This window comes from Notolepis coatsorum (assembly GCF_963971535.1).
Source record: "Notolepis coatsorum genome assembly, chromosome: 6".
Lineage (NCBI taxonomy): Eukaryota > Metazoa > Chordata > Actinopteri > Aulopiformes > Paralepididae > Notolepis > Notolepis coatsorum.
Genome location: NC_140170.1, coordinates 167,441,628 through 167,457,509, shown reverse-complemented (window position 1 = coordinate 167,457,509; position 15,882 = coordinate 167,441,628). Strand labels below are relative to the sequence as shown.

General features: G+C 44.4%; 1 protein-coding gene across 1 annotated transcript in view; it reads left to right on the top strand.

The window, feature by feature from the left end:
* The first annotated feature begins 631 nt into the window (after positions 1-631).
* hdac7a (histone deacetylase 7a) overlaps positions 632-15,882 on the top strand; it is a 106,333-nt gene continuing 91,082 nt past the window's right edge. The window contains 4 exon segments of the mRNA XM_084315815.1: positions 632-772; positions 8,498-8,573; positions 11,751-11,862; positions 14,093-14,199. Of these exon segments, the coding sequence (XP_084171941.1) occupies positions 653-772; positions 8,498-8,573; positions 11,751-11,862; positions 14,093-14,199 (415 nt within the window). The 5' untranslated portion in view covers positions 632-652.

Below are 15,882 nucleotides of genomic sequence, written 5' to 3'. Positions count from 1 at the left end.
TGTGGTAGTCTCTCTCTCTCTTCAGTGGATGTGATAGTCTCTCTTCTCTCTTCAGTGGATGTGATAGTCTCTCTCCCTCTCTCTCTCTCTTCAGTGGATGTGATAGTCTCTCTCTCTCTCTCTTCAGTGGATGTGATAGTCTCTCTCTCTCTCTCTCTCTCTCTCTTCAGTGGATGTGATAGTCTCTCTCTCTCTCTCTCTCTCTCTCTCTCTCTCTCTTCAGTGGATGTGATAGTCTCTCTCTCTCTCTCTCTCTCTTCAGTGGATGTGATAGTCTCTCTCTCTTCCTCTCGCTCTCTTCAGTGGATGTGATAGTCTCTCTTTCTCTCTCTTCAGTGGATGTGATAGTCTCTCTCTCTCTCTCTCTCTCTCTCTCTCTCTCTCTCTTCTCTCTCTCTCTCTCTCCTCTCTCTCTCTTCAGTGGATGTGATAGTCTCTCTCTCTCTCTCCTCTCTCTCTCTCTCTCTCGCTCTCTCTCTCTCTCTCTCCTCTCTCTCCTCTCTCTCTCTCTCTCTCTCTCTCTTCAGTGGATGTGATAGTCTCTCTCTCTCTCTCTCTTCAGTGGATGTGATAGTCCTCTCTCTCTCTCTCTCTCTTCAGTGGATGTGATAGTCCCTAGCAGGCGTCGCTGCCCACCAGTGGGGAACAGCCCATGGACCTGAGTGTGACCCAGCGGTTGGTTGGTCCCGGGCCTGACTCAGCCATGCTGGCCCCCCACCACCCCTTCTTCCTGGGACCCTTCTCCTCGCAGTACTCCGACCGGCATCACCAGGTGAGGACCGGACCGTCTCCACGGCTAATGCTAGACGCTAGATGGCAAACGGGATATCACTTTAGTGGAACGAGAGTAGGATGGTAAATTGATGTGAGGCCGGTAGATAATATTGACCATAGTTACAATAAAAGAAAAATGTCATCATACACGATGGAATTAGCAAGCAGATGCTACGTGACTACCAGACATGTTATAGCTGGACCACGACGGGTTAATAATTGTGAAATTACTAGCGAACATTAGCTAACTAGCTTGCTGGTAAACAATACCAACATCACCATAGCAACACTTTTGATCCCGTGTGGGGCAATTCATAATTTGTAGCTTCATGAGTAACAAAAACAAACAACAGACAAACAACAAAACAAGACATCTCAATGACAACAACAACATCCATGCAATACACAATCCAGTAAAAGTTAAAGTAAAAACAGACAACTAAGTGTAGAAGGCTACTTAAAATGACTCCTGTCTGTGTTTAAAAGTCTGATAGCCTGATAGATTTGGCCTAACGGTTGGTCCTACTTGGTGTAACGTCATAACGGCGGCCAGAAGGCAACAGTGAAAACCGCTGAGACAGAGCGTGGAGAGGTTGATTCGTGACTTGGTGTCACACAAAAGGCTGCTCGGCGTGTCGGTTGAAATCAACCTGCATTAAATGTGACACCGATCTGCATTTTACTCTGAACACTCACTCCGTGCCAGAGAGAGTAGGGCAGGATCATGGTTCTATGGGTAGGATTGGTCCGGTAGCAGGTAGATGACGCTAAAAAAAAAATGTATCCACTTTTTCTCCCCATTTTTCTATTTTTTTCTCCTATCCCAATTTCGTGTAACATCCAATTCTTCCCTCCCCTGTCTTGAACGTTGCTAGACTATGCCTCCCACAGGTCGGCTTGTAGTGAGGACAGAAGCCTTGCATCACGTGTCCCCTCCGGTACACGACGAGGAGGCAGCCTGTTGCATCTTTTCACCGCAGCAGCTCGAACTCTCAGTGGCGAGGAGTAACGCGTGGGAGGCTCACGCTGCCCCCCGTCACTTCCTGCTTCCGTCGCACCGGCGTCACCAAACCGACCTGTAGGAGTCGCTGTCCACAACGTCCGATCCCCACCCACCGGCTTTCCCACCCTCCAACACTTGCCAATTGTGTTAGTATGAACGACCGGCCAAGCCGGTAGCAACGGCGAGAGCTGGGCTCGAACCCAGCATCTCCTGCGTTATAGGCGAGCGCCTTGCCCACTGCGCCAATCAGCCGCCAGATGACGCTACATTTATTTTTACTATCGCTAATCGTTATACATTCCAATGCATATACATTTGGACCATGTCTTTTTTTCATCATGAAATGTCCCCCCCCCTGGAGAGGTCGTTTGGCCCGAGGACAACTGCCGGATGTGTGTAAGAGGCACGGCAGAATTACCACATGGAGCTATTATTGGGGACTGGCCAAAGGACTCAGGGGTCTTTAGGGGCCCGAAAGGAACCCACATAAATATCAGACCAAGTGAAACACCACCATTCCATGCAGAGGTGGTGTTGTGGTTAAAGGGACAGTTCATATTTTTGGAACCCTGGTCCTGGTTCTTACTTAACGAGGGCTACGTTTCCATGCACACAAAACTCTGACGATTGAACTCCCTGTGATTAACGCAGAGGTCTAACAAGCTGTTTCACATTATTCTATAAAAATACAAGTCAAGTTAATAATCACATTTGTCATGTGTCATGGCATTTACCCACAACATCCATAATATACAATCTGCTACAAAGTATGTTATGTCTGCTACAAAGTATATTATGTCTGCTACAAAGTAAGCCTATGTCTGCTTCAATGTGAAAATGTGAACTGCTCAGATAACATCAAAGGCAACTCAGGTCAGGTGACAGGTGTCTCATCATGAGAGACAGGTGTGTAATGCAGGTCGCTGTGACTTGATGACTTCCCGCTCCCATGAGCTCTGATGTATGTGAGAATATCCATTCTACACATTATTCTATCAATAGGATCCACACTGCGGCGATGCCTCACTATGAATTGAAAATGGGGGACCCTGATGTAAACAAGACAAACGTCTTTCTCTGGTCTGCATCCCCTTAACAATTGTGTGTATTGAGCCGTACTGTATTGTACCCATTCTGCAATCTGTTAAATAAAGTTTTCATTCATTCATTCATTCATTCATTCATTCATTCATTCATTCATTCATTCATTCATTCATTCATTCATTCATTCATTCAATCATTCATTCATTCCTCTGTAGCACGCCTACAGATGGTATCACTGCCCGCGGCTCGCCTGGATGAGGACACTCAGGTGTGATCCGGTGTAAATGGGTGCTACAGGGTTTCATTAGCATGCAGAGTGGAGAGAACCTTATGTAGAACGGGAACAGCGGTGAGCAGACCAGCTGACATTACATTATATTCCCACAGTAGGCCCTGCTCGTTATGGAAGAGGATGATGCCTAAATGTGTGTGTCATTCCTTCCCAGAACAGAGCAGTAGATTATATCAAGGTACCCACACGAGGAACGCATATTTGCACACAAGGTGTGCACACCCTGTCCTATATTCTATTATATTCTATATTCTATTCTATTCTATTATATTGTACTTTTATTAAAATTTTGTTTATGTATTCCCTTTTATTTTATTCTACCTTAATTGTCTGCACCAAACGACCAAAACAAATTCCTTGTATGTGCAAACTATGTGCAATAAAGACCTTTCTGATTCTGAGTCCGACACCACATCTCTCAAATGATAGGCTATATTTGGAATGTTATTGTTCCAGACCAACACGCCTAGTCATTTGATTGTGATGAAATTGTTCTAAAACAAAACAGGAACAGGCGGCAAGTGCTCGTTAATAATAATTCAGATTTCTACCGTTAAACTTTCGGAGCGTCAGCTGTTCCATGCGGACATGTCTCCATAACGCGACTATGATCGAAGTAAATGGAGTAAACCACATATGTTACTGTGATTATCCGTACTGCGGTTAAGAGCACAACATAATAATCAGAGTATGATGTTTACATGGCCTGTGCCATACTCGCACAAGCACAAGCTGACTGAAGACAACTTAAATCTACTTTTAGCAACCGCTAAAACAATCACTTTAAACAAAATGTCACTTTAAAAAAAAAAATTAGATACATTAAGAGTTAACATTGTAAATTGTATATTGCATAGTAGTGTATATAAGAACCAGTTTCTCAGGAACCTAGCATGTCTTTTTTTTTTACCATGCATATATTTTTTTTTATCTATTTTATTTTTTCTATTTTATTTTTTCTATGCCTATTTTATTATTGTATTTGCACAATCAATGCGGGCATGACCACCCGCATTTCACTGTATGCCCTGGTATGTATGTGACAAATAAACCTCTTGATTCTTGATTCTTGAAATCTACTAGTAGATTTCAGTTGTCTTCAGTCAGCTTGTACAGACAGGAGCTCGACCCCCATTGACTTTGCATCGGTTTGTGGCTAACTATCCAGAGCTAGCCTGAGGAACAGCGTGAATTGTGCTGAGAAAGTAATTAATCATTAATCATTAATCAGTAACTAAGTAATCATTAGTACGGTGAGTAACAAATAGGGCTAGAGTTCCAAAAATCTGAACCATCGCTTTACCCCTGCCTGAATCACACGCACACCCTTGTGAGCCCTCAGCACACTTTTGGATGGGCGTGTTCCAAATCAACCCCCCATACTCGTGCGTCATCGTTCGCATGCCGGAGAATCATGTGATAGACGTCTTTGGAGGTGTCCTTTCAAAAGTCAAAAGTCGAAAGTTGCATGGTACAGTATATGAAGTCAACTGTTCCTTTATTATGTTGGTGTGGGTGGTGTAGAGAGGAGGGTGTTGCATGTTGGTGTAGAGAGGAGGGTGTTGCATGTTGGTGTAGGTGGTGTAGAGAGGAGGGTGTTGCATGTTGGTGTAGGTGGTGTAGAGAGGAGGGTGTTGCATGTTGGTGTAGGTGGTGTAGAGGGGAGGGTGTTGCATGTTGGTGTAGGTGGTGTAGAGAGGAGGGTGTTGCATGTTGGTGTAGAGAGGAGGGTGTTACATGTTGGTGTAGGTGGTGTAGAGGGGAGGGTGTTGCATGTTGGTGTAGAGAGGAGGGTGTTGCATGTTGGTGTAGGTGGTGTAGAGGGGAGGGTGTTGCATGTTGGTGTAGAGAGGAGGGTGTTACATGTTGGTGTAGGTGGTGTAGAGAGGAGGGTGTTGCATGTTGGTGTAGGTGGTGTAGAGAGGAGGGTGTTGCATGTTGGTGTAGGTGGTGTAGAGGGGAGGGTGTTGCATGTTGGTGTAGGTGGTGTAGAGAGGAGGGTGTTGCATGTTGGTGTAGAGAGGAGGGTGTTACATGTTGGTGTAGGTGGTGTAGAGGGGAGGGTGTTGCATGTTGGTGTAGAGAGGAGGGTGTTGCATGTTGGTGTAGGTGGTGTAGAGGGGAGGGTGTTGCATGTTGGTGTAGAGAGGAGGGTGTTACATGTTGGTGTAGGTGGTGTAGAGGGGAGGGTGTTGCATGTTGGTGTAGAGAGGAGGGTGTTGCATGTTGGTGTAGGTGGTGTAGAGGGGAGGGTGTTGCATGTTGGTGTAGGTGGTGTAGAGAGGATGGTGTTGCATGTTGGTGTAGGTGGTGTAGAGGGGAGGGTGTTGCATGTTGGTGTAGGTGGTGTAGAGAGGAGGGTGTTGCATGTTGGTGTAGGTGGTGTAGAGAGGATGGTGTTGCATGTTGGTGTAGAGAGGATGGTGTTGCATGTTGGTGTAGGTGGTGTAGAGAGGAGGGTGTTGCATGTTGGTGTAGGTGGTGTAGAGAGGAGGGTGTTGGTGTAGGTGGTGTAGAGGGGAGGGTGTTACATGTTGGTGTAGGTGGTGTAGAGAGGATGGTGTTGCATGTTGGTGTAGGTGGTGTAGAGAGGAGGGTGTTGCATGTTGGTGTAGGTGGTGTAGAGAGGAGGGTGTTGCATGTTGGTGTAGGTGGTGTAGAGAGGAGGGTGTTACATGTTGGTGTAGGTGGTGTAGAGGGGAGGGTGTTGCATGTTGGTGTAGGTGGTGTAGAGAGGAGGGTGGTGCATGTTGGTGTAGGTGGTGTAGAGAGGGTGTTACATGTTGGTGTAGGTGGTGTAGAGAGGAGGGTGTTGCATGTTGGTGTAGGTGGTGTAGAGGGGAGGGTGTTGCATGTTGGTGTAGGTGGTGTAGAGGGGAGGGTGTTGCATGTTGGTGTAGGTGGTGTAGAGAGGGTGGTGTTGCATGTTGGTGTAGAGAGGAGGGTGTTGCATGTTGGTGTAGGTGGTGTAGAGAGGGTGGTGTTGCATGTTGGTGTAGGTGGTGTAGAGAGGGTGGTGTTGGTGTAGGTGGTGTAGAGAGGGTGGTGTTGGTGTAGGTGGTGTAGAGAGGAGGGTGTTGCATGTTGGTGTAGGTGGTGTAGAGAGGAGGGTGTTGCATGTTGGTGTAGGTGGTGTAGAGAGGAGGGTGTTACATGTTGCTGTAGGTGGTGTAGAGAGGAGGGTGTTGCATGTTGGTGTAGGTGGTGTAGAGGGTGTTACATGTTGGTGTAGGTGGTGTAGAGAGGAGGGTGTTGCATGTTGGTGTAGGTGGTGTAGAGAGGAGGGTGTTGCATGTTGGTGTAGGTGGTGTAGAGGGGAGGGTGTTGCATGTTGGTGTAGGTGGTGTAGAGAGGATGGTGTTGCATGTTGGTGTAGGTGGTGTAGAGGGGATGGTGTTGCATGTTGGTGTAGAGAGGAGGGTGTTGCATGTTGGTGTAGGTGGTGTAGAGAGGAGGGTGTTTCACGGTGGTGTAGGTGGTGTAGAGGGGATGGTGTTGCATGTTGGTGTAGAGAGGAGGGTGTTGCATGTTGGTGTAGGTGGTGTAGAGAGGAGGGTGTTGCATGTTGGTGTAGGTGGTGTAGAGGGGAGGGTGTTGCAGTCAAGTGTTCGTTTATTAATCCCCTCTCAGGCGTCTTAGCAGCATGAGGGATGGGGGGGAGGGGGAGGCACAGGCAGGAAAAAAGATAATAATAGAAATACTCATTATTATATTGGATTAAAGCTATTCATTATAGCTTTAATCCAAATGCTTGAAATGCAGTTCTATTCATGCATTCTATTCATTCATGGTTCTCAGTTGGACGTAGAGGTCTCGGCTGGGCTGTAATACACTAGTTGTTATTTCTCTTGTTTAGTATGAACGGTCTCATGCACAGCGTGTGACCATATTAAATTATTTTGACATATTTTGTCTCTTGTACGGGGGAGACTGTAGTAGTCGTCATAAACTCGTCATTGAAAAGAAAAAAGGGTTTCGTTTTTTGTCCCAAGTCGACGGACCCACACCTACTGCTGCGCTTTGTTTCCCCCCCAATGATGCCTCTCTTCAAACCATGTCCACTTCTGTTTCAAGGTCTGCCTTTCAGTATAACGTCTGTTTCAAGGTCTGCCTTTCAGTGTAATGTCTGTTTCAACGTCTGCCTTTCAGTATAACATCTGCCTTTCAGTATAACGTCTGTTTCAACGTCTGCCTTTCAGTATAACGTAGGGGTGGACGGTATAAACGGTATAAAACGGTATGAATTTGCACTGCGGTATGGATTTTGATTATATTTTCATACCTTGTGACTGGTATGAGCAGCTAGTCACAGCAGTAGCAATGACGTTAACGTTACTTGACGATTCACTCGACGTTTGCAGTGGTCGTTGCATAGTGTTTAATTGTACTGAGTTTTTCTCCACTTGCTCACGGACCTTGCTATATAGTTTGGGCATTTCAATTTGGCTAAGGAGGCTGAGAGGAGACTTGCTTCAGCACAGCAACGGGCTAACGTTAGCTGCTAAGCTAACTCACGTTAGCCGCTAAGCTAACGTTCTAACGTGACTCGGCGGCACAAGTTCCATTAGTGATTAAAGGGGGGGGGGGGGGGGGGGGGGGGGGGGGGGGTTATATTGACGAGGCTTGACAACAGAGGTTCAAAGATAACTTCATATTGATTGGCTATTAGTTTCTTTATATTGCTTTATCCATCGGGCTGCTCTCGTTTCCAACTCTTGTGTGTTGACAATGACATCCTGGTGTGACATCATCAACTACAGCAACTTAGGACACTAAAACTCAAACCTATTACATCACGCTCTCTCGCTCTCTCTCTCTACGTTGTCAAACATGTACACTAAAGTTAAGTTATGTTGGAGTTTTATTGTGTTTGAGTTGTTTGAGGGAAAGAAACCTCCTGTCCTAAAGTAGTTTTTATTTTCACTTTGTCGCTTGGTTTTATTGTATTTCATGAAAAAAGTGCTTTTCAGAGATAGAAGTACCTTGAGAAAAGGTTTTGCATTTTTCTATTGCAGTTTTGCACAATAAATGTTCTTAAAATACCTCTGTACTATGTGAAATATGTCCTGGTAATACAAGAGTACAGTAATAGCTGCCAGTGTTTTACCCCTTCAGGAGCATTTATATAGACATTTTAAGATAAATGAATATACCGTGATATATACCGTTACCGTCTATGCTTCAAATTATACCGTGATATACATTTTAGACCATACCGTCCAGCCCTAGTATAACGTCTGTTTCAATGTTTGCCTTTCAGTATAACGTCTGTTTCAACGTCTGCCTTTCAGTATAACGTCTGTTTCAACGTCTGCCTTTCAGTATAACGTCTGTTTCAATGTCTGCTTTTCAATATAACGTCTGTTTCAATGTCTGCCTTTCAGTATAACCTGGAGCGCGAGATGGAGCAAGAGAAGAGGGAGGAGCTCCGACTGATGCACAAGAGCAAGAATGAGCAAAGTAAGAACAGCGTGCAACGTACAGTAAACGCAACTCAGTCGGTCGACTTGCTAGGTACTACAGAACACAGCTTGGGTGTTAGCGTGGTACACTCAAAATATGTGATCATGGGTTTATTTTTAGAATGATTGTTTAAATATTATTATTATTATTATTATTATTATTATTATTATTATTATTATTATTAGTAGTAGTAGTAGTAGTAGTAGTAGTAGTAGTAGTAGTAGTAGTAGTAGTAGTAGTAGTAGTAGTAGTAGTAGTAGTAGTAGTAGTAGTAGTAGTAGTAGTAGTAGTAGTAGTAGTAGTAGTAGTAGTAGTAGTAGTAGTAGTAGTAGTAGTAGTAGTAGTAGTAGTAGTAGTAGTAGTAGTAGTAGTAGTAGTAGTAGTAGTAGTAGTAGTAGTAGTAGTAGTAGTAGTAGTAGTAGTAGTAGTAGTAGTAGTAGTAGTAGTAGTAGTAGTAGTAGTAGTAGTAGTAGTAGTAGTAGTAGTAGTAGTAGTAGTAGTAGTAGTAGTAGTAGTAGTAGTAGTAGTAGTAGTAGTAGTAGTAGTAGTAGTAGTAGTAGTAGTAGTAGTAGTAGTAGTATTTTAAGCATTGTGGAGTACTTTATTCTTGCCAGCTGTAACAAGCAAAACATTGCCGTATTCAAATTGAGACCCAAAGTAATTAATTTAGATATTATTATTATTATTATTAGAATTCTTAAGATAAGATAAGATACGATAAGATAATCATCAGAAAGTACAGACCTTTAGTAATAAAAAATACTTACCGTAATTCCTCTAATAGTGACCCGGGCTTGTATTTGCTTAAACTGTAGCGGGTACCAGGCTTTTATTAGGAGGAGGCATGTATAAGAGGGAGGCCTATATTTCAAATTTTCAAACATATCATAATGAATAAATCAACATTTTGTGTCAGTTTGAACCCAGTAAAATGTACTGGGTTCATTTATTGAAACCAAGTACTGTATGAAATAGTAAACAGTGCAATTACAGGTGGTCACTGGTCATTTCAAGGTTTTCAAAGTGAAACCAAGTAACTTTAAACCTTAGCAGCTCAGTATATTAGTAACCCGGCTTGTATTAGGAGGTCGGCTTATAATTGCTTAGCTCAAGAGCGCACCCGGCCATTAATAGAGACACGGTTTGTAATTGAATACCGGTCACTATTAGAGGAATTACGGTAGTTACTTTCCACCGCTGGATGTTAGTTAATTCCACGTATGACTCACGTCGTACCGTGCGCTTGGGGGGGATTTCCAGAGGAGCCCGTGTTGTCGTACACTTTCTACTTCCACGGACGCAGTCTGTATTCATATGAAATACAAGAAAAGTGTCACAGGAAACGTGTCACAAGGCCGTGCTATTTTCACTTTTCACCTCAAGGAGGAAATGAAATGAAATGAAATCCACAAGGCGATGAATATCTCATGTAATTATCTGGAGCTGATGCTGGCAGGCGTCACGTCGTGTCATAATCCAAGTGCGAGATCCCGTCACAATCCATCGTGTCACAAACTAGAACGTGTACTCAGTAGAGCACAAATGTCCGCCAGGCAGCGTGCCCTAGAGAGGTAGGCAGGTGTGTGGACTGTAGTGTGGCATGTGGGCATGCATGTTGGTGTAGGTGGTGTAGAGAGGAGGGTGTTGGTGTAGGTGGTGTAGAGAGGAGGGTGTTGCATGTTGGTGTAGGTGGTGTAGAGAGGAGGGTGTTGCATGTTGCTGTAGGTGGTGTAGAGAGGAGGGTGTTGCATGTTGGTGTAGGTGGTGTAGAGAGGAGGGTGTTGCATGTTGGTGTAGGTGGTGTAGAGAGGAGGGTGTTGCATGTTGGTGTAGGTGGTGTAGAGAGGAGGGTGTTGCATGTTGGTGTAGGTGGTGTAGAGAGGAGGGTGTTGCATGTTGCTGTAGGTGGTGTAGAGAGGAGGGTGTTGCATGTTGGTGTAGGTGGTGTAGAGAGGAGGGTGTTGCATGTTGCTGTAGGTGGTGTAGAGAGGAGGGTGTTGCATGTTGGTGTAGGTGGTGTAGAGAGGAGGGTGTTGCATGTTGGTGTAGGTGGTGTAGAGAGGAGGGTGTTGCATGTTGGTGTAGGTGGTGTAGAGAGGAGGGTGTTGCATGTTGGTGTAGGTGGTGTAGAGAGGAGGGTGTTGCATGTTGGTGTAGGTGGTGTAGAGAGGGTGGTGTTGCATGTTGGTGTAGGTGGTGTAGAGAGGGTGGTGTTGCACAGTGTTTCCCATTAATTACCTAGGCTGTGGCGGCCCGTCTAATTTGTCCCGCCACAGTTTTATAACAGGGGAAAAAAAGTATTGTTAAAATAAATAATAATAATAATTTAAATTAAAAGAATATATATTTTTAAATATAAAGTTTGCCAATAGGGATATATCAGTAGTATTGGTAGTGGTAGTAGTCGTAATAGTAATCCAGTATATTTTTCAACACAGGTAACCACTTTTGCTTCATTTCTTTAATGGCTCAAATGTATGAGTCTAGTAGATTTTGTGTTTTAATTTGAGCACAAAGTTCATCATAGATCTGGCCTCTTTATTTTGCTCTCAAAGTGTGCCAGATTGATGCATTTAACTTTAAAATGTACAAAATAAAAACAATTCCGGGGGGGGCACCCCCCTAGAGGGTGTCGCATGTTGGTGTAGGTGGTGTAGAGAGGATGGTGTTGTCATACATTTGTTCCTATCTATCTTACACTTATATTTTTATTGTTGTTATTGCTAATCATAACAATTCTGCATATTTAGTTTTAGCTCTGCTATCAAGAGACAGCCCGCTCGGATAAAAAATATGATGTCTCGTCTCTGGGCGTACTCCCCTCTGGTGGACATAATAACGAAATATTAAGCTTGTCTGAACATTTATGAGTTATGCTGTCTTTTCTGTGTGTTCAATGTCGTTTCCATGGACACAGTGAATAGACACGACTGCACTGCACAGATTCAGTGAAGTGAAATACATACACTTTTTTCACCAAATGTCTACTTACTTATTTATAAAGTACACAAAAAAGATAGCGAGAACAATTAATATAATATAATTGATTAATTATGTTATGAATAAGTAAGTATAATATAGTTTTTCGTGGAACGTCGTCCAACTCTCTGTGTAGAAGTGTGCGGGTCAAGTCAGCTCCCGTGTTCCTGATTGGGTAACTCTCTTGACTGACAGGTGCAGTAGCCAGTCCCCTGGTGAAGCAGAAACTGCGAGGGTTCCTGCAGAAGAAGGCTGCTCTGGATAGGAGTCCCTCCAATGGCAACAGTGTTCCACCGAAAGGCTTCAGGTGAGAGCGGAGCCGGTGGAAAAAGCACGGAAAATTGTACTTTCATTAAAGGGGACATATTTTAGTCCTTTTCAAGAAGTTAATATAGGGATTTGAGGTCCCACAAACATGTCTTTGAAGTTCTTTGCTGAAGAAAACCCATTCAGATGATGCATTCCAGCGGTCTCTATACCCGTCTGTTCAGTCCTGTTCTCAATAGGCTATTTCTGTGTCCGTAACGAGCGAGCGTTCAGATCCAAATTTCACACTAGGCGTTGTGAATCACATATGACTCAAGATCCAGCAATAGCGTAGCAATCTTGTCGTTAAAAAATGTTGTCAGAAACCTTATTTTAGGTTCGACTTTAGGTCGAAAAGAGAAGATTTACACGCAAGCTGCCATCTTGCACACGTACATTTGATCGAGATATCGTCACACGCACATACGCACACTTTATTGTGGCTGCGATTCTGTTTCAAGAGGGAGGGTCCTTTTCTCAGTGTTGGGACAACAACCCCTCGTTTTGTAAAAACAATGCAGCCCACAGGGGAATAGGCACTTTCCACAATAGGTCCCCTTTAAAAGTGTCCCATTCATTCCCTATTGCCGCAGGCATTCCACCCAGAGGTCAAAAGCTCCCAGGTGGGAGGTTGGAATCACGATCTCAGTGCGTGTTGACGTCCAGCTCGGAAACACAGAGGGAGAAACCATAGATATGTAAAAGATGTAGTTTATCTAAAGGAGAAGCACACACCGCAATAATCTGACATTTGTGTGGCTGGTTACTGAGCGCAACATATGCTGAGACACCGTGTTGAATTAGGCGACCACCCTGATCACTGATAGCTTCATTCACAAACAGTGTACTATACTATACTATACTGTACTAGTGTGTGGCTATATTGACATTAACTGCATCTCGGAAAAGGTCAGAGTTGAGAGATCACGAGAGTTTCCTACTACTTACTTAAAGGGGAACTTCACCAAAAACAATGCTGATTTATTTTGCACATACTCTCACACACGTCCAAAAGCTCTAAACAGTTTTGCACACATTCATTTAGTTTGACAGTTATTGAGAGTAAATTAGTTTGATTATGGCCACCGGTGATGTCATCAGGGACATTGAAACCGTGTGTTGTGTTACAGTAATTACAGCTTAATGAAGCGATAAGGTAGCAGACATACAGTAAGACAAGGTATTATGTCTGAGCTGTAATTACTGTAACACAACACAAGGTTTTAATGTCCCTGATGACATCACTGTGACACATCTACTCTCGATAACTGTCTAACTACACTAATGTGTGCAGAACTGTTTAGTGTGTTTGGGAGATGATGTGCAAAATAAATCGGAATTGTTTTTTGGTGAAGTGCCCCTTTAATAAGGTGGGTCCATTACATTATTTTCAAGTAGGAGGTCCGATGTTTCCTTGTTCCGACTTCAGTGGAATGCACTATATGGAGCATCCCCAGATTTGACATAGTAACATCAACGGATTTTCTCTCGATTGCTATCTTCAAGAGAGAGAGAGAGCGATGTTTGAAAATAGTTCTGTGGCACATAATTAACATGTGTGAATTCTCAAGATAAGTGACATTCCCCCTCATTATGACTATTTTTAGTATCAAGATGGACCGAGAGTACATAATTGTCTATGACTTCCTTGTATTCCAATACTGTGGGGTATGTGTTTTATCGAGGCGTTGATCTTGACGTTAATGTTGACGTGGTCAAGCCGGCTTTGCATGGTTACTTCCGTACGCAAAACCTTTTCTACCTCAAAGTAACTTAAAGGGGAACTATCTTATAAATGGCCTTTTTGAGTGTTTAGCATTGTTTCCTAGCTATGTGTCAAAATTCTCATATTGGCGCATTCTTCCAATTCTCCTCTCACAATATTCACCCTCACTGAACTGAGTCATTTGAAAATGTGCGCGATTTGTGATGTCATATAGTCACTGCTGCATGTTAATGTTCAGGCGGCGGGGCCGTGGCGCAGTGGTTTAGGAGCCCAGGCTCAAAACGGCTCGAGATCTTGAGGTAGAAAAATGCTGTTTTTGAGGACTTGATTAGAAATACAAAACAATGAATAAAAAAAATATATATATTACAGAGGTGTTCCATAGACTCACAGGAATTGTGTAAAAGTGCCCAAATAGTGAAAGAAATAGTAAAATAGTTCCCCTTTAAGGGTCACAGAGGGGCTTGATGACGACCATTTTCTCCCCCTCGGTTACCTACTGTAGGGAACTGAGGCCGGATCCTGACATGCCTCTGAAGCCTCAGATGGTGTCGCCCACCGACGTCCCCCCGACGTCCGACCAACGGAAGGACCTGGCCCTCCGAAGGACAGGTGAGAGGTTGTTTGTTCTGTCTCTCCGAAGGACAGGTGAGAGGTTGTTTGTTCTGTCTCTCTGAAGGACAGGTGAGAGGTTGTTTGTTCTGTCTCTCCGAAGGACAGGTGAGAGGTTGTTTGTTCTGTCCCTCCGAAGGACAGGTGAGAGGTTGTTTGTTCTGTCCCTCTGAAGGACAGGTGAGAGGTTGTTTGTTCTGTCCCTCTGAAGGACAGGTGAGAGGTTGTTTGTTCTGTCCCTCTGAAGGACAGGTGAGAGGTTGTTTGTTCTGTCCCTCTGAAGGACAGGTGAGAGGTTGTTTGTTCTGTCCCTCTGAAGGACAGGTGAGAGGTTGTTTGTTCTGTCCCTCTGAAGGACAGGTGAGAGGTTGTTTGTTCTGTCTCTCTGAAGGACAGGTGAGAGGTTGTTTGTTCTGTCCCTCTGAAGGACAGGTGAGAGGTTGTTTGTTCTGTCCCTCTGAAGGACAGGTGAGAGGTTGTTTGTTCTGTCCCTCCGAAGGACAGGTGAGAGGTTGTTTGTTCTGTCCCTCTGAAGGACAGGTGAGAGGTTGTTTGTTCTGTCCCTCTGAAGGACAGGTGAGAGGTTGTTTGTTCTGTCCCTCTGAAGGACAGGTGAGAGGTTGTTTGTTCTGTCCCTCTGAAGGACAGGTGAGAGGTTGTTTGTTCCTCTGAAGGACAGGTGAGAGGTTGTTTGTTCTGTCCCTCTGAAGACGAAGGACAGGTGAGAGGTTGTTTGTTCTGTCTCTCTGAAGGACAGGTGAGAGGTTGTTTGTTCTGTCCCTCTGAAGGACAGGTGAGAGGTTGTTTGTTCCTCTGAAGGACAGGTGAGAGGTTGTTTGTTCCTCTGAAGGACAGGTGAGAGGTTGTTTGTTCTGTCTCTCTGAAGGACAGGTGAGAGGTTGTTTGTTCTGTCTCTCTGAAGGACAGGTGAGAGGTTGTTTGTTCTGTCCCTCTGAAGGACAGGTGAGAGGTTGTTTGTTCTGTCCCTCCGAAGGACAGGTGAGAGGTTGTTTGTTCTGTCCCTCTGAAGGACAGGTGAGAGGTTGTTTGTTCTGTCTCTCTGAAGGACAGGTGAGAGGTTGTTTGTTCTGTTCCTCTGAAGGACAGGTGAGAGGTTGTTTGTTCTGTCTCTCTGAAGGACAGGTGAGAGGTTGTTTGTTCTGTCCCTCTGAAGGACAGGTGAGAGGTTGTTTGTTCTGTCTCTCTGAAGGACAGGTGAGAGGTTGTTTGTTCTGTCTCTCTGAAGGACAGGTGAGAGGTTGTTTGTTCTGTCTCTCTGAAGGACAGGTGAGAGGTTGTTTGTTCTGTCTCTCTGAAGGACAGGTGAGAGGTTGTTTGTTCTGTCCCTCTGAAGGACAGGTGAGAGGTTGTTTGTTCTGTCTCTCTGAAGGACAGGTGAGAGGTTGTTTGTTCTGTCTCTCTGAAGGACAGGTGAGAGGTTGTTTGTTCTGTCTCTCTGAAGGACAGGTGAGAGGTTGTTTGTTCTGTCCCTCTGAAGGACAAGTGAGAGGTTGTTTGTTCTGTCTCTCTGAAGGACATGTGAGAGGTTGTTTGTTCTGTTCCTCTGAAGGACAGGTGAGAGGTTGTTTGTTCTGTCTCTCTGAAGGACAGGTGAGAGGTTGTTTGTTCCTCTGAAGGACAGGTGAGAGGTTGTTTGTTCTGTCTCTCTGAAGGACAGGTGAG